The 26,248-nt window shown below is 45.2% G+C and overlaps 1 protein-coding gene across 1 annotated transcript in view; it reads right to left on the bottom strand.

Moving 5' to 3' along the window:
- Window positions 1-22,109, bottom strand: part of LOC311140012 (sodium/potassium-transporting ATPase subunit alpha-3-like) — a gene marked incomplete at both ends in the record, with an annotated part of 32,894 nt that extends 10,785 nt beyond the window's left edge. The window contains 2 exons of the mRNA XM_084174986.1: window positions 20,437-20,862; window positions 21,672-22,109. Coding sequence (XP_084031112.1) covers window positions 20,437-20,862; window positions 21,672-22,109 — 864 coding nt within the window. The remainder of the gene's footprint in view (window positions 1-20,436; window positions 20,863-21,671) is intronic.
- Window positions 22,110-26,248: the final 4,139 nt, after the last annotated feature.

Below are 26,248 nucleotides of genomic sequence, written 5' to 3'. Positions count from 1 at the left end.
CAGATCTCCACACTGCCCATGATTTACAGAAGTAATACTGGGACACACTAGAGTCTCCCTTGAACACAAACTAACCCTGAAAAGATTGGTTCAAACATTCAACCAAACACAACTCCTCACAAACAAAACCCAATTTGACTACAAAATCATGTACAAAATCAACCTTCCCACACCTTAACACACACACACACGTGCACATGTGGATGTCGTTATCTGAGAATGTGAGTGAACTCTCGCTGCAGCAAGACCAGACAGGCCTAGCGAACCGAACGCAGAACAAAGGAGAGACTGATGGAAAACTACTGCTATTCATGCCCTTTGAGATTTGCAGGTCTGGGCTAGGCACACACAGGTGTGGAGTTTCTAGCTAGTGGGCCATAGAAATGTATTTACAGTACATTGTTAGGTCTGACAGCACACATGCTCATCACACACACACACACGTACACAAACTTACACACACACACACACACCAACACTGGAAGAGCGGAGACAGGTGAGACGGACATTAAAACACAATGAGGTTTGTACTGAAAGAGAGGGATGGACAGAGAGCGATTGATGAAAAAAGAGAAAGTCAGGGATGGGGCAGATGGAAAGAGAGACAGCAGTGGGAGGTGAGAGGGAGAGAAGAGCTCTTCTCTCACACCACTAATTAGATATTGACCACTATTCTTTGTCTGTTGACTCAGGCTGTGTATCAGTGAGTGACAGCGTGACTGGGATCACACTCTAATAGATTGTTCTATAACACTGTAAAACAAACAACCCTACCTGCAGAAAAATGTATGCATTCACTAACTGTAAGTCGCTCTGGATAAGAGCGTCTGCTAAATGACTAAAATGTAAATGTAAATGCAGGGTCGCGAACTTACAACCTGCGGACCCAGAGAGTGGGTGTTGGCCCCTTACTGTTTGTGTGTGTGTGTGTGTGGTGGGGGTGTTAACGTGCGTGCAGGCACGTGTGTGTGGGCTAATGCCACTCAATCTGTCATGATACGCATGGGGCAACCCAAGCTCCTCCTTTTACCCACAACCCCCCCCCCAGCTGTGTGGCAAGAATTCTTGATTGCGGTTATGAGGTCACGGCTATCGCCTAGGTTACGAGGCAAAACATTTAGAGAGCGTGGTTTTGTTCCACATTGTTCAATACAACATGGTATATGTCATCTATCTATCTATCTATCATTGTCTGTCTGTCTGTCTGGCTGCTTGCCTGTCTGTCTGTTTCTACCATCTGTTGTTGAGGGGAAATGTCACGCAATGATGTTATTTCAGAGAAGAAACAGAGACTGCAGGCTGAAATTACACCCACTAGCTCTCACACAGACAGACAAAGAAAGACAGACGGACCTGCTGACAGACACAGACTGGAGGAACTAGAGTCAGTGACTTAAAACAGACAGATACTACAGTATATATTACTGTATCTCCTCCACACGTTCTAATATTTTCAAGTAGAAGACAGACTCTGGAACAAGGAAGACAGCCAAATTCACTTTGGAGTAGATCGCTAAACCTACTAGTGTGCTAAACTACCAGAGGATAGTAGAACATCATTTGGTGTGTGTACACTATGTTTGAAAATAAACTAGCAAGAGTTCATCATGTTCTAGTGATGTCATGCTGCTGTGGTTTGTCTGATTCTAATGTTCTGTTCTGGTTTTGTCCCATTTGCCGGAGCTAAGCGCCTCGTTAGGAGGTCACATTACCATGGAGGTTGGCATGGTGACCGAGGCTTAGTGGTGGGCGGTGTTCTAGTACTGTAGGATCCTGTGATCTGATCACTCAGTAATAACTGATGCCTTGGGAACTAGAATCTGTACACATTCTAGGAAATAGCCAACACGTATGTGTGCGTGTATCTTTATAAGAAAGAAAGAAATGCTTTCTTATATGCGGAAGCTATAAGCCGAGGTGGCTACAGTCTGTCTGCGGAGCGAGAACACGCACTGCGGCAGACAGAGAGAGCGAGAGAGCGAGAGAGTGAGGGGGGGGAGCAGAAAATAATAGTAACAGAGAAGGGAAAAAATAGGAGATATTAAAACAGACAATGGCCTATATGTAATGGTTTCTCTGTTATTAATCAGACTCATTCGTTCTGAAGTGAAGTGAACATGGGGCATGCTTCATATGTTGAACACTTCCACCCTTTAGTGAACCCCAGTAGCCAATACCATCCCTCAGGAGCATGTCAGTCTGTCTGTCTAGGGCACACAGGCTTGGGCATGCCCTCAAACGGTGATGGACCTGCGTGGGCATGAGGCGTGGCACTCCAGCCTCGCCTACTGTTACGCACAAGGGCACGAGATGTGAGGGGTTTCACAAGAGGGGTGAAGAGGTTGTGGCATTTGGTTTTCCGTTTTAGGGAACCTATTAAGGGGAAATTGTAACTATTGCAGGAAAACAGTTGGATTGTGTGTAACGCTTGCATTGACAAAGATGGCATTGACAAAGTGGTTGTCCCACTTGCTATCATAAGTTGAATGCACCAATTTGTAAGTCGCTCTGGATAAGAGTGTCTGCTAAATGACGAAAATGTAAATGTAAATGTAGATAGATGGCTCGATACTACACACTTCCTGAAAGAAGTTATTTAAACCTCATTACCATGACTGGTTCCCAAATGACACCCTATTCCCTATGTAGTGCACTACTTTAGACCCATACTTTTCCCAATGTAGTGAAGTACTTTTGATAGTGCACTATGTATGGAATAGGGTGCCATTGGAGACGAACACTCATGTACTGTGCCCTGTGTGTGGTGAATAACAACACTTTATAAGTGACAGTATCTGTAACCATGGCTGTACAACACTCTCCTCCCAATATAGTTGGAGTATCTCTTGTAAGCCTATCAGGCCAGCCATGAACCATGTGACATTACTAGTTGATTGGCTGCTGTGAAGGGATCCTAGCTAAGTCAATGGGGAAGGTTTGGGGGCGGAGGGTAGTGATGATGACAGTTAAATGTCGATACCGTTCTGCTGTGCTCTGTGGCAAGCTTCTGTGGGGCGGTGGGGGTGCGTCAGAAGAGGCTGGTGGGAGGAGCTACAGGAGGACGGGCTCATTGTAATGGCTGGATTGGAATGAATGGAACAGAGTCAAATGTGTTTTTTATACATTTGATTTGTTTGATACCGTTCCATTCATTTCATTCAATCCATTACAATGAGTCTGTCCTCCTATAGCTCCTACCACCAGCCTCCTCTCGTGTGCTTACGTGTGTGTGCTTGCCTGTGCTTATTTGCATTTTTGTCTATGCCAGTGGTATTCAAAGTCAGGGTCGCGCGGGGGAACTGTAGTGGGATCGGCAAAATTATTATTGTTATTATAATAATACAAATAATAATAATTGGAACAAACAATTAAGAGTACATATTTTTATATGGGACAACAAAACGTTTTTGAGAAAGATCATTTGAAAAATACAATTTGATTGAGTAAATGTATTTATTGGTTTCTTTTAGTTTTGATAAGAGATGAAAATGCAATTAATTAAATGTGATTTGTTGATGTAAAATCTAAATCTACCGATTTTCAGGATGTGTTATTAGATTTGGGTGGAGTCATAAGAAATTATTGGGGAAGAAAATGGCATCCCCAGAAATTCTGGCTGAAGAAATTTGATCCCTGCTGAAAAAGTTTGAATACCACTGATCTAGGCCTTTGTGTGATCTGTATACTATATGGGAGTGTCCGACCTTGGTGGGGATAGGGACATCCAACACGGCAGCCCTGGGGTATAGGGCTAGGTAGCCACAGGAAGCATGGCCTGGGGGTAGGGGGCTGGGTAGGGGGCTGGGCCCGGGGGCTCATGCTAGTAGGATTAGCTAGACTGATTGCTCTTGTCTTGATTAGCCTACTTTTATTGTTCTCCAAATACAGTAACTATCCCTAGCTAACTTCCAATAGGGAGTTTCTTCTCCATATTAAAGAGTGATAACCAAATGGGGAATCAGTGCATTAAGACCTTCAGAAAAATGGTTTCATATCAAGACACATCTTGGTTGTAAAATATTTGGTGTTGCTTTTTGTCACAATGACAGTTACTTTAATTTCTGGATTCTCAACTTCTTCTCAAATAGTAATTTTCTTAATTGAATAAATATATAAACAGTGGTGGAAAAGTACCCAATTGTCATACTTGAGTAAAAGTAAAGATACCTTTGAGTAAAAGTATTTGGATTTAAATATACTTAAGTATCAAAAGTTAATGTAATTGATCAAATATACTTAGTAATTGATCAAATATACTATACTAACTATCAAAAGTAAGTACAAATCATTTCAAATTCCCTATATTAATCAAATCAGATGGCGCCATTTATTTTATTTTATATATACGGAAAACCAGGGGCACACTCCAAGAGTCAGACATCATTTACAAATGAAGCATGTGTGTTTAGTGAGTCTGCCAGATCAAAGGCAGTAGGGATGACCAGGGATGTTCTCTTGATAAGCATGTGAATTGGACCATTTTCCTGTCCTGCTAAGCATTCAAAATGTAACGAGTACTTTTGGGTGTCAGAGAAATGTATGGAGTAAAAAGTACATGATTTTCTTTAGTAAAGTAAAAGTAAAAGTTGTCAAAAATATAAATATACTGAACAAAAATATAAATGCAACATGTAAAGTGTTGGTCCCATGTTTCATGAGCTGAAATAAAAGATCCCAGAGATTTTCCATATGCACAAAAAGCTTATTTCTGTCAAATTCTGTGCACAAATTTGTTTACATCCCTGTTAGTGAGCATTTCTCCTTTGCCAAGATAATCCATCTACCTGACAGCTGTGGCATATCAAGAAGCTGATTAAACAGCATGATCATTACACAGGTGCACCTTGTGCTGTGGACAATAAAAGGCCACTCTAAAATGTGCAGTTTTGTCACACAACACAATGCCACAGATGTCTCAAGTTTTGAGGGAGTGTACAATTGACATGCTGACTGCAGGAATGTCCACCAGAGCTGTTGCCAGAGAATGTAATGTTAATTTCTCTATCATAAGCCGCCTCCAACGTTGTTTTAGAGAATTTGGCAGTACATCCAAACGGCCTCACAACCGCAGACATTGTGTAACCATGCCAGCCTAGGACCTCTACATCCGGCTTCTTCACCTGCGGGATCGTCTGAGACCAGCCACATGGACAGCTGATGAAACTGAAGAGTATTTCTGTCTGTAATAAAGCCCTTTTGTGGGGAAAAACTCATTCTGATTGTCACCCATGGCTGCGCCCCTGCCCAGTCATGTGAAATCCATAGATTAGGGCCTAATGAATTTATTTCATTTGACTGATTTCCTTATATGAACTGTAACTCAGTAAAATCTTTGAAATCTTTGAAATTGTTGCATGTTGCGTTTATATTTTTGTTCAGTATAGTAAAGTACAGATATCCCAAAAAACGACTTAAGTAGTACTTTAAAGTATTTTTACTTAAGTATACAACACTGAATATAAATAAAGTTATATTAAATTAAATTAAATTATTTTGATGTTCAGAGGTATGGAATTCCAGCCAGACCCTGAGGTCATGACCTCTGCCTATAGAAGAAATTACACATTGTGTGTCTATGTGCATGTGAACACACACACACCAAACGTCCTGTATCCTAATTTAGCTCTCGCTGAGAAATCGTTTGTGTTCCCTTCTAAAAAACAACAAAACAAAATCCCATCTTATGGCATTACCTCTCCTGTCCTCCCCTACCCTCATCCCTTCATCCCTCCCCCATGCCCATCTGTCCATCCCCTGATCTGTTCATCCTGGCAGGCAGCTGTGCTCCAGTTTAGAGTCTGCATGTGTCCTTGTCTCTCAGTGTGTATACCACTCGCCCATTGTGATTGTATGTCAGGGTTTCCTTTAGGAAAATGAGGCGCCGGACATTTAACCGGCAGCATATTTATTTAACAGACATTTGAGAAATTTAACAGACCCATATGCATTGGGATGCATACCTGATTAGGGCATCCACTCACGGTGCTCAGAATGAAAGAAATCACATTTAGATTACGATTATTCATTTTAACAGAACATGCAACTCGAGGATGCAAATGCATGCGTCCTTATCGAATTCCGATGCGCACTTTGAAGATGTTTGAATAACTGCCACATTTACTTTTCCTCAGCCAACAAGACGAGTAACAAACAGCAAAATCACTAGCCTATGTCAATCTAATATCCCCCATAGTAGAAAAGTTAACCTATTCTATTGGCCAGCTTGTCGTTCTGTGCATGAAAAAAAATTGCCTATTCCAAAGAGACTCTGGGACAATTTTGGGGTGACAATAGATCCCAAATTCATACAACCAGTAGGACTAGGCTACATTAAAAAAAACGTTTAAAAGCAATGAGGGTGATGAAACAAATTAGAACGCTCGAATGTTCGTTCCATAATGCAATTAGCGGAAAACACTGTTGTCAGGAAAACACTGTTGTCAGGAAAGCACTGTTGTCAAAAGTGCACTACACATGCAAGCGGTTTCATGTGACAGAGATTAAAATATCAATTCGAAATTTAGAAAGAGGGGAGATCTAAAGATGCAACAACTAGCATGGGTTGATAACATGATTAGGATTGTTCCTTTGGCTAGTGGAGAGTGAAAGAAAGTTGATTTGAAAACCAATAAAACATGAGAGAAATAGGCTACTGGTTTCAATGGCATATGGAAGTCTTTATAAAATAATTGCCTCCACGTTTTTATGGTCGGATTTTACTTTGAAGCAAGGTAAGACATGCCTCATAATAGGAAATAAATGGTTTAGGTTTCAAACATTTTACTTCATATTATGAAGGAGTGATATATAATTGGCATATATCTCTCCTCACCTCTCCATCTGATAGTTGATGTGTGGTGAGCGTTCTGGCACAAAATGGTCGCTGTGCATCACCCAGGTGGGTGCTGCACAATGGTGGTGGATGAGGTGAGTTTCCCCCTACAATGTAAAGCGCTTTGAGTACCTCAGTTGGTAGAAAATAGCTAAATAAATCCAATCAATTATTATTATTAATTATATGTTTTCAAAATGCATACTGCCTCCAGCTCATTGCAAAGTGGAGTGTGACGCGCTGAAGCCTGCATACTGTTGCCTATATGCACTTGAATGGCGAATGGGAAGTGCGCTTCAATTACCAGTTGAGAAATAAAAATAGTAGTTATTTTTAATCGTGGCCATCAAAACTGTTTTGTCTTCTGGCCTCTGAAGTACTGTACTACCTGTGACACGGTCTGTGAAAGGAAACGTAATTTGGGCAGAATTTAGAAAAATAAATACATTTAAGAATTTCTGTATATTTTCAACTGAGACAAATTCAAACAAATATTTTGCCAGCGCAATTTACATAGTTGATAATGAAGGGGGGGAAAATATATGCACGCGCACACAAACAAACACACACACACACAAACAAGCTGGGAGTATACTCTGAATTAGTAATGACTGTGTTGGCAGGGAACCCAACACTCCTCTGTCTCTCACTCTGCAAACCCCCACTTAACATTTCCCGAACATTGCAGCAACGTTAACCAACCAGGCTGCCCTATCTTGCATTACAATCAATCAAATGTTTATGTTATTTGATGAACTCATGACCTTAGTAAGGAACCCAATCTGCTTTGAAGGGTAAGGGAGTCATCAAAACTCAAATAAACCATAATGCAACATAAAAAAAAAATCCCCAAATACTTACATAATACCCTAGTACCCTACCTTATTACCCTACCCTTAAAGTAGGTCAAACATTCAAACCATGTCCTTCCAAATGACTCTTTAAGGACAGAACCCTCATGAATATCCCACTAGTATATTGATTATTGACAGTAGGATGCCCAGGATGGCTCGGTCGACATACAGTGCACTGCGCAAACCCTCCAGACTCAGCAGCAGCACATGGATGACTGCAGATGCAGTGAGGAGGGGAGTGAGCTAGCACTCTGCACCAAACTGGGCTGGGCCACAGCTATACCTACACTCTTAGAAAAAAAGGTGCTATCTAGAACCTAAAGGGGTTCTTCGGCTGTTCCCATAGGAGAATCCTTTGAAGAATCCTTTTTGGTTCCAGGTTGAACCCTTTTGGTTCCAGGTAGAACCCTTTTGGGTTCCATGTAGTACCCTTTCCACAGAGGGTTATACATGGAACTCAAAACAGTTCTACCTGAAACCAAAAAGGGTTCTACATGGAACCAAAAAGGGTTCTCCTATGGGGAGAGTCGAAGAACCCTTTTGGAACTTTTTTTTCTAAGAGTGTCCCTTGTCCCATCATGACCAAGCAAGCCTTACCCAAATATCTACACCCTTCCCCTTTCCTATACCCGTCCTGTACACACCAGGCCAGTCTAAGGAGATCGCCAAGCATACAGCTCTCTACCTCTGTGCCACTGCAATGATTTATCCCCACACCACCTACACCAATATGCCCTTCATTTATTCTGTATATCCCTTCCCTTCCCTTTCTTCCCTTCAATGAGAGAGGTGATGGGGGATATCAGGGAGAGCTACCCCATGCTCCTCAGTCCCTGTCCAGTGAGCACTCTCTGATATCCCCCATCACCTCTCAATGTATCCCATAGGGAGGAATATCTATCCCTCCCCCCTGTCCTGTCATCCCATCTGCCTCCTGTCTCTGTGCTAACCAATCCCCAAGAACAGAGGCAAGCAGGGGAAACAGGAGCCATGGTAATGTGAGCTCAGGTCATTATCCCGCAACAGGATACAGTCCTCCCCCACTCTCTCTCTCTACACCTGCAGATCAGTCACAACTCATCTCATCCCCCTCCCTCCTTCGCCCTGTACCCACCTTCCCTCCCTACCTCTGTCCTCCCCCTCCTTTTCTCACCTCGCTCACGTGTCTGAAGGTGAAACGTGTACAGCCATCTTCACTTGCTGTCCTCTCCTCCCCCAGTTCTCTCTCTCTTTCTCTCTCTCTCTCCCTTCCCCCTCTCTCTCTCTCTGCATCATTAAGTTACCCCATCACTGACCTTACCAGAGCAACTATACACACATTTGTCACATCAGCAACCTCAATAGCTCACAATTGGTGTGTCAAATTAAATAGGCTGTCTGTCTTCAGTGCCCATGACACTTCGCCTTGCTTCCTTACATCCCTTGCTAAAGCTCTTTAAAGGGAATTTCCACTCAACAGGCACCGCCCCCATTTTGACGTGGCAGCCCCCGCGGCCTTGGGGATGGACAATTGGCAGTGCCATGGCACAGCGCGTCAAGCGACTTCGCAGAATGTGTTGTATGTTGTCAAATAATGATAGGGGTGAGATGGGTTAAGGTAAAGGACATATGCCTTCCAATTATATGAAAATGTAATTATCATCAGAGGTCATACACGTCTTCTATATGCGCGCCGGATGACGAACCCCCGTCTCATTCACACATAGGCTACACTGGCTGATCTAACTTTGCCACGGAAGTGGTTCGTGTGTAAGCACTTTTTGCACTCCATCCCATTTGACGCAGTGCCTGTTGCTACGGTTGATTCTCGCATCCTCATGAATAGCCTATCACCAACGACGGCTTCATTTCTCGCCACTCCACAGCAGACTTCGACCGGGAGGAATGCCTCCAAGGCCCACCCAGGTCATAGATGGAGATGATGATGTCATTTGTGCCTGCTCTGTCCGTGTCTCTTCAATAACGTTCGGTAACTGTGGGCGATCCAGCTTCATCAGCCACTGGGATTTTGTGGCATTATGTCATCAAATTATTTCAACCCGCAGAACCAAGTCGGGGATTAAATCTTAAACTCTCACATACCGCAAGATAAATGATGAAGCAGAAATTGCGCAACAGCCCACACGGACAGTCGCAGCATCACCTAAAAAGGTTCCTACAGAACTGTTCACAGTCAAATTATTATTGGCTTTACAATACAGTGAACATATTGAGTCTAATGTTAGATATTAATCTGATTGTGTTATTTCAATCGACATTGTTATTGAGACGTGATGTGTTCCAAAATATCAGCCAGCGCCGGGCTGCATCCCCCATTTGACGCAGTGAGGGAGTCAGAACTTCGTGTGCATTCTATTCACTTACAAATCCAGTCCCAAATGTATCATCACCCAGCATTCATAGGACATCTTTTTAATCTATCTTGTGTGTTCACTGTCAACGATTATCGAGTCCCTGTTGTCACAAATTAAAGGGGAAATAAGCTGGTGAACCGCTTATTCCTGGTAACCGCATTATGACGCATTGGTCACCGAGGCTGCAGCACGCTCAGGCATCGCATAGCAAACAGATATACGCAATATCCTCAGTAGCCGGGTAGACTAGGGTAGGTTTTCCTATGTCACACTAGCTGTCTATCATCAAATGCTGCGAAGAAGTAGTTACATGCACCATCGCAGATTTAAAGCAGTAGACAATTGGGTCGCGATGGTGCGAGGATAATTTACATGGGCAATAGGGGGAAGGGGATTCTGTAATCATGCACCCATTCGAATACACAGCCACATATTCTAAAATCATCAAATACAGGCTAATAATAACGGCAGGTGAATAACAGAACATTGTGTCTCATTGAAATCCCTCAGTGACATGCCAAGTGAAGCCTATACGCAGTGGTCTCTCTCTCGCTCTCTCTCGCTCTCTCTCTCACGAGAGCCGGCTGTCAGAATAAACCGCTTAAAATGGCATGGTTATAGACAAAGTGTCACGACACGCCTAATATAGCCAATAGCCTATATTAATGCATATGGCAAACCTCTGAATGAGACGATTCAGTCATATTTTATCACTAACTTGTTCGTTTCATATTTTATGAGAAACAAAAGAAACAGCAGCAAAGTGTCAAGTCGAAACATTACAAATGCAGTAGAAATTACAGAGAGCTGTTTTGTGCCTGCTCTAGCCTTCTCGTCACATCAATTTGTCGCAGTCTATGAGACGGTAGGCTATATAGCCTAACAAAATCCGCATTGGAGTCAATGTCACTCCAATATTTCCAGAGGAGAAAAAACATGACACTGCAGTATGGTGCCCTTCCCCGTCAGCATCTGGGGTTTTAAACAGTTTTCAGGGCATTTGATAACTTTCATGCATCATAAGGCAGTTATAAAGTTGGTAGACGCCGGGCTTACCCCCATGTTGGCGCAGTCAGGCTTCTCTCCTCAGGTGATGCAAAGCTTGAGAGGTGTCAGCCCCTCAGGTGGAATTATATCAAAATGGTATTGCCTTTTAAGAACGTAAGAAATATTTGTATTCAGTTATTCAGGTAAAAATGAAAGGAACTGACAAAGACGTCAGTCAAGCAAATTTCTATAAAATAAATGGATTAAATGATTAAATAAACTGATTGTGTCTCTAACCTCCAAAAGGTTACAGTCTTTTCCCCCTCCACCTAAACGTCTTTCAAATGAAATGTTGCGGTCTCAAGCAGAGCATCACGCGAGGATGCGGGTCTTTCTCTTGCTCTCTGATAGTTGCGGTAAAAGACCGGTGAATCTAAGAAGCCGCACTGCTCAGGTTTTTTAGGATTTGATCTCCTTCCGCGGTTCTGTTGGCTGCCGCAGTACTCTCTTCTCTACACACTACCACTCCGCCTATGGAAGAAGCGCCGGTGGGTGTGAGTGATCGCAGCGCCCCATTGTAGCAAAGCTGATAAACCATGGACCTGGTAAACCCGCCTACGGACCACGGAATTGGCCAATTGGAATTCTGAGCGACTATTTGATGACAGGCAATCTAGCCAATCTTCACAAGTACGTAATACTGGCCAATAGAAGGCCTATTATGCCCCTCCTTCTTTACTGCAGAATTCCTAGGCCGTTAGCCAGCAGCATCCTGAGCCCATAGGCCGAAATTTTGTGTAAATAGACGTACAAGGTTAGATACTATTCTCGTGGTTGTCTTGTATTCATGTAACTCATTTATGTTTTATAAATTGATGTTATTGTGTGCTGTATTGCATGTGATAATCACCCCTGTCTTTCTGGTCGTGTTGGTCACTGTGCACTTCAATGCCTCCCCTAGGCCTGCAATTACATAGCAGACAATGGAGAGAATAGGCTACACTGATAGAATATAATAGACCTAGGTCCTATAATTAAGGTTCTTATTGGACAGTAAACTAGAAGATCAATCAATCAATCAATCAATCAATCAATCAAATGACATCAGCAGATTGTCACAAAGTGCTTATACAGAAACCCAGCCTAAAACCCCAAAGAGCAAGCAATGCAGATGTAGAAGCACGGTGGCTAGGAAAAACTCCCTAGAAAGGCAGGAACCTAGGAAGAAACCTAGAGAGGAATCAGGCCAGCCCTCTTCTGGCTGTGCCGGGTAGCATAGAATAGAATAGATTCCAGAATAATATTCCGAAATCAGACAGTAAGCATGGATAGGCTATGACTGGTCTCACACCCATTGCACAAACAAGCAGATTCTCTCCATATGAGAGTGTATGTCTCACACTTTAAGGAACATGGAAATAGCCTATTTACTGTATGGTATGTGTGTGTGAGATGACAGAGGTGGACGAGAAGAGTTCAAAACAAACAACTAAACTAACAAGATTATCAGTGGTGTTCAACTGCAAATGGGTTAAGCAAGCCACTATCTGCATGTCTGTTGCAGATGTTGTATGTCTGCTTATCAGGCAGACTACACCCATGTATCTACCTCTTCTTGTTGAAGTAAAAAAGCATTTTCTCTCTCTCTCTCTCTCTCTCTCTCTCTCTCTCTCTCTCTCTCTCTCTCTCTCTCTCTCTCTCTCTCTCTCTCTCTCTCTCTCTCTCTCTCTCTCTCTCTCTCTCTCTCTCTCTCTCTCTCTCTCTCTCTCTCTCTCTCAGAGAAAGAGTGAGACAAACAGACAGACAGAGGTGTGGCACTATGAAGTACGCAGTATGAAGTTGATAGAAATGGAGAGAGAGTGAATGAGTGAGGCCATGGGAAAGGAGGAGACAGAGAGGAACTGACAGAGAGAAAGAGACATCTGGCCTACATGTAGAAGTAAGTGAGTTGCCATTGCAGGACTTGGTCACGGAGTTTCCCTGTGTTGTTTCCCCCCTAAATGTATTAAGTGGAGAATGAATGCTGCAGTACACTGGCTGCACGCAGCCTCACGGCTGAACAAGGGAAAGCACAGAGTCATGGTTCACCTTCCAAGGAGATGCACAGCACTGCTGTCTCCACTGCCCCTCACAAGATGGCCGAAAGGATGACCAGAGAGAAAAATAACCATACATAAGAAGGTTTGACAAGGGTTAAATGAAGATTATACGTCTTAACAAGGTGTTTTCCCAATTCATTCACACTGATCTTTAGATGAGGGACGCACTTGACATGACATAGGCCCTATGTCAGAGTAACTACCAGTGGAATAACCTTTGTTGTTATGTCGTATCAGAATGTCCTTGTGGTGATACTGCTTTCAGTGCATTGACTAGCTCTGCTTTTGAGGAGATAAAATATCCCCTGATTTCCACAAATTAGGCTCAATTGAGGGATAGGGAAAGGGGATACCTAGTCAGTTGCACAACTGAAAACGTTCAACTGAAATGTGTCTTCCACATTTAACCCAACCCCTCTGAATCAGGGGGAGCAGTGGTGCACACAGATGACATGAAATAGGCCACATATCAGTGTAGAGCAATGCAGTCTCAAATTGTTTATTATTACCTTATTACCTCTATTACTGTCTCTGTTTGAAATGATGAAAATAAATCATAATGATTATTATCAAAGTAATTGTATATCTTTCTCTATCAAAGCACATTTCCTCCATAGGCAATGTAATGTATGGATGGTAAGAGATGTACAGTGCATTACAATTCCATACAGCAATATAGCACTGTGTCATCGCATGTACGCTACTAATAAAGTTATTCAAGCTCCTTTCAAACAAAATGGCCAACAGCAGTATCCTTCTTTAACCTCTGCCATCCTGCTTCCGTGTCTCTCATTCCCCCCACTCTCTCCATCCCCCCCTCCTCCCTCTCTCGTTGCCCTGCAGTAGAGGGAGGAGGTGGAGGGGGAAAATCCCCCAAATTCTCAGTCTCCATAGCAACAGTAGTCAGGTGACCTTGTCTCCGATTCATACTGCTGAGTCAGAGAAATTGAGGGATTGAACAAGATGGAGAACAGAATATAGAGAGACAGAGAGAGAGATAGATTATATGGAACCCACCATCATGTCATTCTCTGATGCTCTGATGCTGGATATTATGCAAGCCTTTGATGTGTATATATTAAGTAGAATTGCATGGAATCTGTTATAAAATTGCAAAATGTTCTCTCCGCCCCATGGCAAAATGTGTGGAATTGCAGGAAATTAACGTTAAAACGTATATTTTCTCTCCGCTGTCAAGAGGGGGGGCCACACATTTTTTTGGCCAACTTGGTGGGGGGGCTCCACAACCAAATCTCGCTTAAGGCCCCCAAAAGGCTAGAGCCGGCCCTAAATGTCAGTGTCTGATTGTTAAACTGTTACTAAAAGTAGCTCAGTCTCAGGAGTGGTTGTGATGAGTGGTTGTGATGTGTGGTCGTGATGTGCATGTGTTTGTGTCTTAAGGAAAGGTTATGCAAATGTCAGCCTACTGTATCTCTACATACCCCCTAATGTTAGTCTTGCATTGTTTAATGTAGTAGCTGTGTGATTGCATGTGTGAGAGAAGGTAAAGTATGTGTGTGAATATATGCGTGAATCAATATGTTTTAAAGAAAGGTTATAGAAATGTGTTAATCTGTTAAATGGTTTAAGTCAGGCTGCATGAGAGAAAGAGAGAGAGCGAGAGGGAGAGAGAGAGGGAGGGAGAGAAAGAGAGAGAGAGAGAGAGAGAGAGAGAGAGAGAGAGAGAGAGAGAGAGAGAGAGAGAGAGAGAGAGAGAGAGAGAGAGAGAGAGAGAGGGAGAGAGAGAGAGAGGGAGAGAGAGAGGGAGGGAGAGAAAGAGTGTCAGTATGCGACAGTCAGGATGGGTGGAAATGTGTGATGCAGATGCTGTCATGGAGCATTTGGGAGTGTCATGGAGCATGTGTGAGGGTCAATATGGGATTCAGTGTGTGTGAGGGTCAGGGACAGGGTGTGTGTTTATGTTCTATGTGTGAAGCCGGCAAGGAGGATGTGTGAGTGTCATGGAGCATGTGGGAGGTAGAGTGTGAGGATGAGAGAAAGATAGTGTGTGTGTGTGTTTGTTTGTGTGTGTGTGTGTGTGTGTACGTTTGTGTGTGTGTGAAGGTGATCCTTGTTAATCCGGGTTTTATAAATGTCTGACATAATCTATGTTCCACTCACAGCGTCCAGAACAGGGGGAGGGGAGGAAAGGACAAAAAGAGGAAGGGAGTGAGATCATACGGTACAAAGGATTGTGCCAAATGATGGAATGAACGAGAGAAGGCGATGACAGAGATAAAAGGATGGACCAATCAAATACATGGGACGTAAAGCGTTTGTATGAATGAACTGTTTGTATGAAAGGATCTATACGTACTTTTGACAATGATTATTATTATTACTATTATTTTTAAGAGATGGAGAGGAGGAGCGTAAAAGACCCAACAGCAGGGGTAGACAGAAAAGGATGGAAATAGAGGAGTGAACGAAGAATTATACAGGGGATGAAGTAACATGGAAAGTGTGACATAGGACAGTTGATTAGGGATAATGTTGCCATGGAACGAAAGTATCACAAGAGAGGGCAAAGGCCAAAAAAAGGGGATGAGGAAAGAGGAGGAGTGGTGGAGGATGAGTGTCGAACATGTGAGGGAAAAGACAGAGGGATGACCTCTTGTGAGACGGAAGGAGTGAGGGACGAAAGGGGAGGGGGTAGAGATCTAAAGTGCCGATCGGATTAATAATGAGCTAAAGCCTCACAGGGAGAGCATGGCTCCAAACACATGCAACAGTAGCCTACTAGTCGGTGTATTCAAAAGACACATTTAGACAAATTCAGCTCCAAACATTAACCCCCCTCTCTCCCTCCTACTGCTAAACTCTCGCCACCTCCCTCTCTGCTCTTCCATCTCTTCCCCTCCCCCTCTCCCTCTTCCTCTCTCCTGTAGCTGTCCTTTCAGAACCACCACTGCAGCAAAGACAGCACAACAGCAGTACTCACTCACCCCGGCTAGCCTCCACTCCCTGCCTATATTCTCTACTCCAATCCCTGCAATACTTACACGTAACTGACTTTAGTGTGAATTGACTAGTACAGTATAGTATCTTCATTGTCAAACAGTGTTTAATAATCTTAGTTTGCTTTTGGTGCAGAGTCATACATGTTTGAAACATGAGCTTCGAGACACTACTGAGACACTGAAGAAAAAAATCATAAATGTCATCAAATTCATCAATTTGAATATTTTTTGAATTGACAAGATTCTATAGTATCACTTTATATTAAAAATGTATACTTCTACTGAATTGTCAGTATGTCATATAAAAAAGTGTTACATGTTAAATACCAAAAACTGATATTACTATTTACTAGAACATTGAGTGCACAGATTTGCTATCTACACATGAGGATCATCCCTTGTCCCATTTATAACTAGTGTCACGCACACTGCAACAGTTTTTCATAGAATCCCTATTGCCTATCTACTGTGAATGATCTTGCTTTAAGACTACTGATCAAAGTCGATTATAACTGCTAGCACACCAAACCACTTTCATGTCTCCCAGGCCATTTAGGCTTAAGTCATTCCGGAAAACCCACCAACCCTATAGATGGGGCAAAACAGACATGGTTGGCTTAGATTGTTGACAACATGTAAGCTATATTTAGTCTCCAATGTTTATTGAAAACATAAGTAAATTGGCACAACACATCGTTATAGTTGTTGGTTAACTAGCTAGTGAATTTTTGTCATATTAGTGTAGACGTGACATCAGTCAAAACACTTCCAAACAAGACATGGTATCAAGAACAAGATAAAACTAGCTGAAATTAGCGACCTACGATTCCCCACATGGCAGCTTTTTGTAATTGTTGATAGCTATTTGGCCATCCAGAATCACAATAACACGCTGACTTCTTCCCCATGGAAGCGCTCACATCGTTTTTGTGACGTTGTCAGCTAATCCATCTATAAGCAGGCACAGTCAGAAGAGGACTGGCCACCCCTCAGAGCCTGGTTCCTCTCTAGGTTTCTTCTTAGGTTCCTGCCTTTCTAGGGAGTTTTTCCTAGCCACCATGCTTCTACATCTGCATTGCTTGCTGTTTGGGGTTTTAGGCTGGGTTTTCTGTATAAGCACTTGGTGACATCTGCTGATATAAAAAGGGCTTTATAAATACATCTGATTTGATTTAATGTCAATTGGATCCAAATACAGTATGTGGTGTTAGCTAATAGCTATACCATGAATAATGGAGAAATGGCTTTTAAGTGAACTTTTGGCCTCTACTCAAGAGAAATGAGCTGGCTAAACCCCTGATTCATTTCAGCCAACTCAACATTCTGGATTCAATTTGGATTCTCCATTTCTCTATCTACAGGGTTTCACTTCCATGTTTTCTGCTAATGACTCTGCAAACGACAACATAATTTGGGTCTGGCTGTTTGGGAGCCATTTTGCAGGTGATCTGCCATAGTTTGTGTGGAGCAGTTTGCTTTCTGATGCTAGGTCTGTTGAGCTGGTGATGTGATACTCCTAGTTATTGTAAAGACAGTGTTTGGTGTGTGTTTTGAGTGTGTGTAGTGTGTCCTTAACTCTATCATGCATTGAGTGTGTGTTGTATATGTGTTTTGCTGACAATTGTCCTGGGTGTGCGATGGTATGCCATGTATGATCAGGAGCCTTCGACATGATTTGAATGACAGGGCTGTGTGTGTCTGTTCAGTTTGTGTGTGTGTGTGTGTGTGTGTGTGTGTGTGTGCGTGCATTCGTGCATTTGTGTACTGTGTGTGCATTTGTGCCCTGAGCCTTGTACAATAAGCAGCCTTGGGAGTGATGTGGCTGACCATAGGCGAGCTCAAGGCAGGCCATGTGCTCAGCGGGGAGCTGGCCCTTTAAGTCCCAGCAGCCAATCATAGAGGAGATCCTGGGAGCAGGCTGTCCTTGGGAATGACCTTGCAGGGGGGCTGAAAAATGGAGAGGGTATAGGGAGAGAAACACAGTGAAGGAGAGAGAGATAGAGAGAGAGAGAGAGAGAGTGAGAGAGAGAGAGACGAAGAGGGAGAGAGAAATAAATATGGGGGAATAGAGAAAGGAAGAAGGGGGAAGAGAGTAGATGAAGAATAGAGAGGGCGTATAGGGAGCTGGGGGATGGAGAGAGAAAGAGAAAGAGCGGGGTGAAAGAGAGGGGGAGGAGAGAACGAGGGCTAAGAGAAAGGGCATAGTGAGATTTAGAAAGAAGGAGAGACGAAGAGAGAAAGAGAGAGAATCCTTAGGCTACAGTGTCCATTGCTACTACAGAGGTCACTATAATACAACAGGGTACCCAGTGAGGTAATAGATGGAGGGTAATCCTTCAGTCGTGATCATATGCAAATACACACCTTGTTCAGAGAAAGGCATAGAGAGAGAGAGAGAGAGAGAGAGAGAGAGAGAGAGAGAGAGAGAGAGAGAGAGAGAGAAAGAGATGAATGGTAGAGACAGTTCGAGACACTAAGAGGATTGAGAGTTCAACTAGTTCTCACTCTCAACCCTCCCTCCTTCCTCTCCCTCCCTCCCTCTCTCTCTATCTCACTGCCTCACGATGACAAACAGGAACGTCATCTAGTACAGATTACATTTACAACACACCACTCTCCCATTGCATAAGACCTTCTCTGAAAGAGATGCAGAGAGGGGGATAAGAATAGAGAGGGATTTGAGACAGGAAGCGAGGGTGAAACTCAAGGTAGAGAGAGAAAATGAAGGGAGGATGAAGGGCAGACAATAAAGATATAAAGTATTATTCTTATAATAGCTTTGACTTTTATTTTTTACCCCTTTTTTTTGTCCCCAAACTTGCGATATCCAATTGGTAGTTACAGTCTTGTCCCATCGCTGCAACTCCCGTACGGACTCGGGAGAGGCGAAAGTCGAGAGCCATGCGTCCTCCGAAACACGACCCTGCCAAGCCGCACTGCTTCTTGACACACTGCTCGCTTAACCCGGAAGCCAGCCGCCAATGTGTCGGAGGAACCACCGTACAACTGGCGACCGAAGTCAGCGTGCATGCGCCCGGCCCGCCACAAGGAGTCGCTAGAGCGTGATGGGACAAGGACATCCCGGCCGGCCAAACCCTCCCCTAACCCGGACGACGCTGGGCCAATTGTGTGCCGCCTCAGGGGTCTCCCGGTCGCAGCCGGCTGCGACACAGCCTGGGATCAAGCCCGGGTCTGTAGTGACGCCTCTAGCACTGCGATGCAGTGCCTTAGACCAATGCTCCACCCAGGATGCCCCCTAGCTTTGAGTTTTGACAGTGAACAAAAATGATCAGAGTGAAAATGATGTCAGAGCTCAAATCAAAATGGAGTATTAGAGTTTCTCATTTGCAGCGTTCCCTATGATCTTAGTATCTATATTAGAGGTTGTGCTTGCTACATACCTCTCCTGCATTGCACCTGTACCTGTTTCACTAGTAGGGATGTAGTAGCCTAGCCGGTTAGCCAGTTAGCCGTTCACATACATTCAGCTGGCTAAGGCTGATGCTCATAGCACATCTTAATTTCACCAAGTAGGACACGTTCCTGTATAGTCTTTATTATATTTTCCCTGGACCAACAAGTCCATCAACCAATCAGACCATCGTCTGCCTTGTGAGATCATCAACATGCTCAAGATGTGCATCTGACTGATCTGCTGTGCGCTGCTGCAAAAACTGCACAGCTCTTCAACATAAGACGTTAAGCTGACGATGATAAAGATAAATATATTTCTGAATTGGTCAAAGGGCAAGTTTCACCTGCATAATTTAAAACATGCAATTCTGCATGTCCCAAGGACAAAGCTGGGAGATACTATTTGTTCCCTTGCGTGTGGTCTGGCCAGACTTTCAAATGCAGTCAAAGCGCTACAGGCTGCAAGGCATACGTGTCCTTTAAGTTAAGAAAAGACTGGTTGGGTTACAAATTAATTGTACAGAGGACATTTAGTCACCACCACTAGAGTGCGTTGCAGAAGTCCAGCCTTGTGGAGATAAAGGCATGGACGAGCTTCTCTGCATCAGACTGAGTGAGGGTTGGACGAAGTTGGGCAATGTTCTTGAGGTGATAGAATGACGCTTTACACAGTTGTTTGATGTGGCTGTCAAAGGTCAGAGAGGAATCAAGATTTACACCCAGATTGGAAACTGAGGGGGAGAGAGGGATGTTCTGTCCTTCAATGGTGAGGTGTGTTATTGGTGAGTGCTGGACCTGGTGGGGGTTGTCAACAAGTAGGGCCTCGGTTTTGCTGCTGTTCAGTTGAAGTAAGTTTTGCTTCATCCATGCCCTTATCTCCTCAAGGCAGGTGTTCAGACGGGCACATGCATCAGAGGGACTTGGGGCAGTTTTTACATACAGCTGGGTGTCATCAGCATAGCAGTGGAATGAGATTCCACGCAGGGTAATGACACGACCGATGGGGAGCATGTACAGGACGAACAGGATGGGTCCAAGAACAGATCCTTGTGGAACACTGCAGGTGACGTGGTGGATCCGGGACCTGGACCCACCTAGCAACACATACTCAGTCCTGTCTGAGAGGTAGGAGTGAAACCAGCTCAGAGCTGGTCCAGACAGCCCAATGGTGTCCCAGAGGCGTTCCAGGAGGATCAGGCGACAGGGAGAGCCTACATCAGCCGCCAACAGCAGGTCGTCGGTGACCCTGAGTAGGGCTGTTTCAGGGCTGTGGGCCTGCCGGAAACCTGACTGGAACTTCTCAGATAAGTTGTTCTGATTAAGATGGTCTTGGAGCTGTACAGCAACCACTTTTTCCAACACCTTGGAGAGGAAGGGCAGGATGGATATTCACCTGTAATTGAGTGGGCTTCTTTAGAAGGGGCTGATGACAGAGGTCTTAAATGCAGGTGGGACACCAGATTGGAGTGAGTGATTAACGATCAGGGTTATTAGAGGGCTGAGTGCAGAGGAGCATGATTTGAGCAGGGCGGTTGGAATAGGATCCAAGGTACAGGAGAAGGTTTTCATTGTGAATACATTTTTCTCAATACCTCCCTGGGTGACTTCAAGGAAGCAGGAGAGAGGCTGAGGTGGTGATGGTGAAATAAAAAAGGAAATGAAGCTGTTACACTGCTCTTCCATTGTCTCGATGGGGGACTGGGACTGACGTTTCAAATGATGGTTTATGGTAGAAAACAGGTGCTTTGAGTTTACAGGATTTTTATTATTGAGGTTGGAGTAGAATGTCAACTGTGCCTCTTTCAGTGCCTTGGAATAGGCCCTTTGATGCTCTGGAAAGGCCAGTTTGTGGACAGTAAGTCCCAAGTTTTTTAGACGCTGCTCCAGGATGCGTCCAGTGGATTTCATGTTTCTCAGTTCTGGAGTAAACCATGGAGCTGAGTGAGCGAATGCGGCAAGCGAATGTTTTTATGGGGGCATGGAGGTCAAGCACACTGCTCAGGGATTGGTTGTAAAACTCCAAAGTTTAATCTCATCCACTGACGAAAAAGCTGGAGGAGACAGGTTCAAGATGTCCTCTGACATGCTGGCAGGGTCGATATTTTCCAGTTCCGGAAACACATGCGACGCTTGAACTTGGTTAGAGGGTGAAGGAATATCAAGTCCAGTACGACAACCTTGTGGTCAGACACACCGAGGTCATAGACCTGCATGTTGTTGATGAGGGCGGAGTCAGTGATGACCAGGTCAAGTATGTGCCCACGGGTGTGCGTGGGGTCATCAACGAGTTGCTTCAGGTCAATCAAACTCAGAAACTCAGCAGCAGAGTGACATGAGGGAGAGTCAACGTGGATATTGAAATCTCCTAGAATGTTGGTTGAGGTGGAGCAGAGTGATGTGAGCAGATCAGAGATTTCAGGGATAAAGGATGGGTTAGACTTAGGAGGCCGATAAACTAGAAGCACAGTCATGGAGTAGGGGGGTTTGGATTTTATGGCGAGACATTCAAAAGAGCACAGTACAGGCAGGGGCAGGGGGAACAGTTTCAGTTCAGCTTGGTGCATGATGGTTAAGCCACTGCCGCGTCCAGTGCTGCAGGCTTTTTCCATGTACATGTAACCAGGTGGGCAGGCCTCAATTAGGGCTGAGTAGACCCCAGGCTGATGCCAGGTTTCAGTTAGGCACATGATGTCAAGCTTCTTGTCCACTATGTGGTCATGCAGCAGGAGGGATTTTTTAGTGAGAGACTGGTCATTAAAGGGAGCTGTAGATGGAATAGTAGCCGTATCAAGTCTCTATAGAGGTCTCAGGGCACTGAAATCCCCTCCACGTTTTCAGATTTGCCTTGTGTGCAGCGGTCTCACTGTGTTTCCAACTGCCTGAGGAGCAGACTGCAGACCTGGCCAGTGTCCTTTATCATCCAACTTGGGTGGACATGTCGTGCTGCTCTCATTGGCAGTGCACACAAAATACTTTTGCTTGCTTAATAGTCTCCTTCCCCCTCGTCGTCTTCGCCGTCTGCATTTTTTAACGTAGGATCCCATATTGAATAAGGCTGTTCTTGAGCACCTCACACAGGGTTGTTTTAATCCTTTCAAAACTTCTGAGGATCCTTCTGTGCAAACTACCAAGGCTGCCAATAGGTGTGGAACAAGGACCATAACCATGGAACATTATAACAAGCAGTGAAAAGCAAGAGACTCTTGAACTAGCACTACACAAACTATGCCCATTGTTTCATACCCCCCCAAGGTATTACATCCATAGAATAACATTATTAATGTAATGTTAATTCCACAATTATGTAAGAAGCAAAAAACCTGCAGCCACTTGAAATATTTGTCCATTGTTTAATTCATAGTGTAGCAGTTGTTTCAAGTCATTTTAGAGTAATATATATTTGATAGCAGTATGGTTTCCAATTTAGTAGTGTTGACAACACTGACAAGGAGAGTATTGAGTTTTCCTCCTTATAGGCTATGTGGGTTTCCGTAGCCTTAGTTATAAAACTAAGTATCATGGGTATTGAAGTGGGTTGTTTAGGGAAGACTTCCTGAAGTAATGTTAGACACACAACTTTTCAGTAAAGCACTCATTGCATCTAAAACAATTTCTCCGCCTCGTTCCATTCCTGAGTGAGTCTAAAGTTATTCTGAAGAGTCAAGAACATAACACAAATATTGCTAGAACCTGCTTCATGTTAATTTCATTATTTATTTCAGGTTCAATATTAATACTATTTCACCCCTTTATTCATATGAACAAATAGTATTATTTATAGTTTAGTAGTGTCTTTATGTCACGTTCGTTCAATGACGGGTCAGACCAAGGCGCAGCGTCAAATGCATACATGTTTATTAACCGAATAAACACATTACAAAACAACAAACAAACGAAACGTGACGTCCTAAGGCTGAACACAAAACAAGCCTACTCATGGAACAAGATCCAACAACTAAACAGTGCCAATAGGCTGCCTAAGTATGATCCCCAATCAGAGACAACGAGCGACAGCTGCCTCTGATTGGGAACCACACCGGCCAACATAGACCTACACATACTAGATAGAAAACATAGAACTACTAACATAGAAACATTCACACCCTGACTCAATATAGAGTCCCCTGAGTCAGGGTGTGACAGTACCCCCCCCCCCCCCCCCCCAAAGGTGCGAACTCCGACCGCACAACTTTTACATAACAGGGTAGGGGCCGGGTGGGCATTCCGCCTCGGAGGCGGATCCGGCTCCGGGCGTGACGACCACATACTCTCCGCCTCCCTGTTGCGCCCCTGGTCTGGTCTGGACCTCGGCGCTGCTTCTCCTCTCCTTCCTCCCACGAAGTACCAAGCCCTGTCTGGACCCTGGTGTGGGAGACCCCGAACCTGGAGAGGGGCTGACGTCTGGGTCTGGACTGGAGCCGCTGACCGGAGCTGGAATGGGCACCGGTGGAGCGGACTACTCTGGCTCCGGACTGGAGCTGCTGACCGGAGCTGGACTGGGCACCGGTGGAGCGGACTGCTCTGGCTCCGGAGTAGAGCTGCTGACCGGAGCTGGACTAGGCACCGGTGGAACGGACTGCTCTAGCTCCGGAGTGGAGTAGCTGACCGGAGCTGGACTTGACCCTGGTGGAGCGGACTGCTCTGGCTCCGGAGTGGAGCAGCTGACCGGAGCTGGATCAGGCACCGGTGGAGCGGACTGCTCTAGCTCCGGAGTGGAGCAGCTGACCGGTGCCGGACCAGGCGCCGGTGGAACAGGCACGGGCTGTGCCGGACTGGACACACACACCACTGGTCTGGTGCGAGGAGCAGGCACGGGCCGAACCGGACTAGGAACACGCACCACTGGCTTGGTGCGAGGAGCAGGAACGGGTCGGGCCAGACTGGCGACACGCACCACTGGCCTGGTGCGAGGAGCAGGAACGGGCCGGGCCGGACTGGGAACACGCACCACTGGCTTGGTGCGAGGATCAGGAACAGGCCGGGCCGGACTAGGAACACGCACCACTGGTCTGGTGCGAGGAGCAGGAACGGGCCGGGCCAGACTGGGAACACGCACCACTGGGCTGGTGCGAGGAGCAGGAACGGGCCGGGCCGGACTGAGAACACGCACCACTGGCCTGGTGCGAGGAGCAGGAACAGGCCGGGCCGGACTGGGAACACGCACCACTGGCTTGGTGCGAGGAGCAGGAACGGGCCGGGCCGGACTGGGAACACGCACCACTGGCTTGGTGCGAGGAGCAGGAATGGGCCGTACCGGGCTAGCGACACGCACCACTGGCTTGGTGCGAGACGCAGGCACGAGGTGTACCGGACTGGGAACTGACGTCAGAGATCTCCGACTGTACCAGTCTTTCACTCTCCGCGCCCAGTCCACCTCCCTTGAGGACTCCACCCTGAGCCCCCACGAGTGCAGTGGTCGGGGCTCTTCCCCATCACTCCCCGACCACCCTTTTAGCCCCCCCCAAAAATGTTCTTGGGGCTGTCTCTCGGGCGTCTTCCTCGGCCGGCGCCTTATGCGTTGCCGTTGCTCCTCTCTATACCGGGCTTCCACTGTCTCCTCCCAAGGACGGCGATCCATCCCAGCCTGAATCTCCTCCCATGTCCAGCATCCCTTTCCGTCCAGGATCTCCTCCCATGTCCAGGCTGTCTGTTCCTGGGCACGCTGCTTGGTCCGTGTTTGGTGGGATCTTCTGTCACGTTCGTTCAATGACGGGTCAGACCAAGGCGCAGCGTGAAATGCATACATGTTTATTAACCGAATAAACACACTACAAAACAACCAACAAACGAAACTTGACGTCCTAAGGCTGAACACAAAACAAGCCTACTCACGGAACAAGATCCCACAACTAAACAGTGCCAATAGGCTGCCTAAGTATGATCCCCAATCAGAGACAACGAGCGACAGCTGCCTCTGATTGGGAACCACACCGGTCAACATAGATCTACACATACTAGATAGAAAACATAGAACTACTAACATAGAAACATTCACACCCTGACTCAATATATAAGAGTCCCCTGAGTCAGGGCGTGACACTTTATTAATCCAGGCATAAGAAACATACTGTAAGCGGTCGTTTAGGGCCCCCGGTCACTAGGGGGCCCCCAACCCAAAAACTCAGTGGGGGTTTCAACTTACTGTTGGGAGTTAATATAGTAGAATACACAAGGTGCAGGTTCGAAATTTGGTTGTGTGCCTCAGCAGTTTCTCTTGTTCTATATCGTGGAGCTCCGCCCCATAGGGGAGCTCTGCTCCTAATGGTTTACCCTCTGCCCTAAGGCAGCAGCAGCCTGAGACAAAATTATGCACACACCTACAGCCAATAGGAGTACAGGTGTCCCTATAAGAGGGGGTGCCTCCCCTCAATCAGCCTCCCTTTTTCTTCAGCGACTGGACTAGACTGAAGAAGCCAAGAAGAGACGAAGAGAAGACTCAGGACGAAGAAAACGGCGTCGATTTTCCAGATCATCGACGTCGTCCTACAATGAGCACACCAAGCTTATCCATAGGGTAAGTATTTAACAAAAGCTCTTTTCAGAGCTCAATGTCGCTGTTCCCCTTGGCGGCTGTTGACCCCCCCGACATATGTTTCGTGGGTTGAGGGACACAGCACGCCAGGGACAGCTTCATTAATCCCCCACTATGCGCCAGCTGCGCCCTCCTTTTTGAAGGAGTGGAAGCAACGTTGGGCATTTTTAGGGAGGATATTCCTCTTGAGGATGTGCTATCAGTGTTAGTCTCAGC

The sequence above is a fragment of the Coregonus lavaretus genome, assembly GCF_964263955.1.
Source record: "Coregonus lavaretus genome assembly, chromosome: 13".
Taxonomy (NCBI): Eukaryota; Metazoa; Chordata; class Actinopteri; order Salmoniformes; family Salmonidae; genus Coregonus; species Coregonus lavaretus.
Note: the sequence above shows the minus strand (reverse complement) of the source record. Positions and strands in the feature narration are given on the sequence as shown.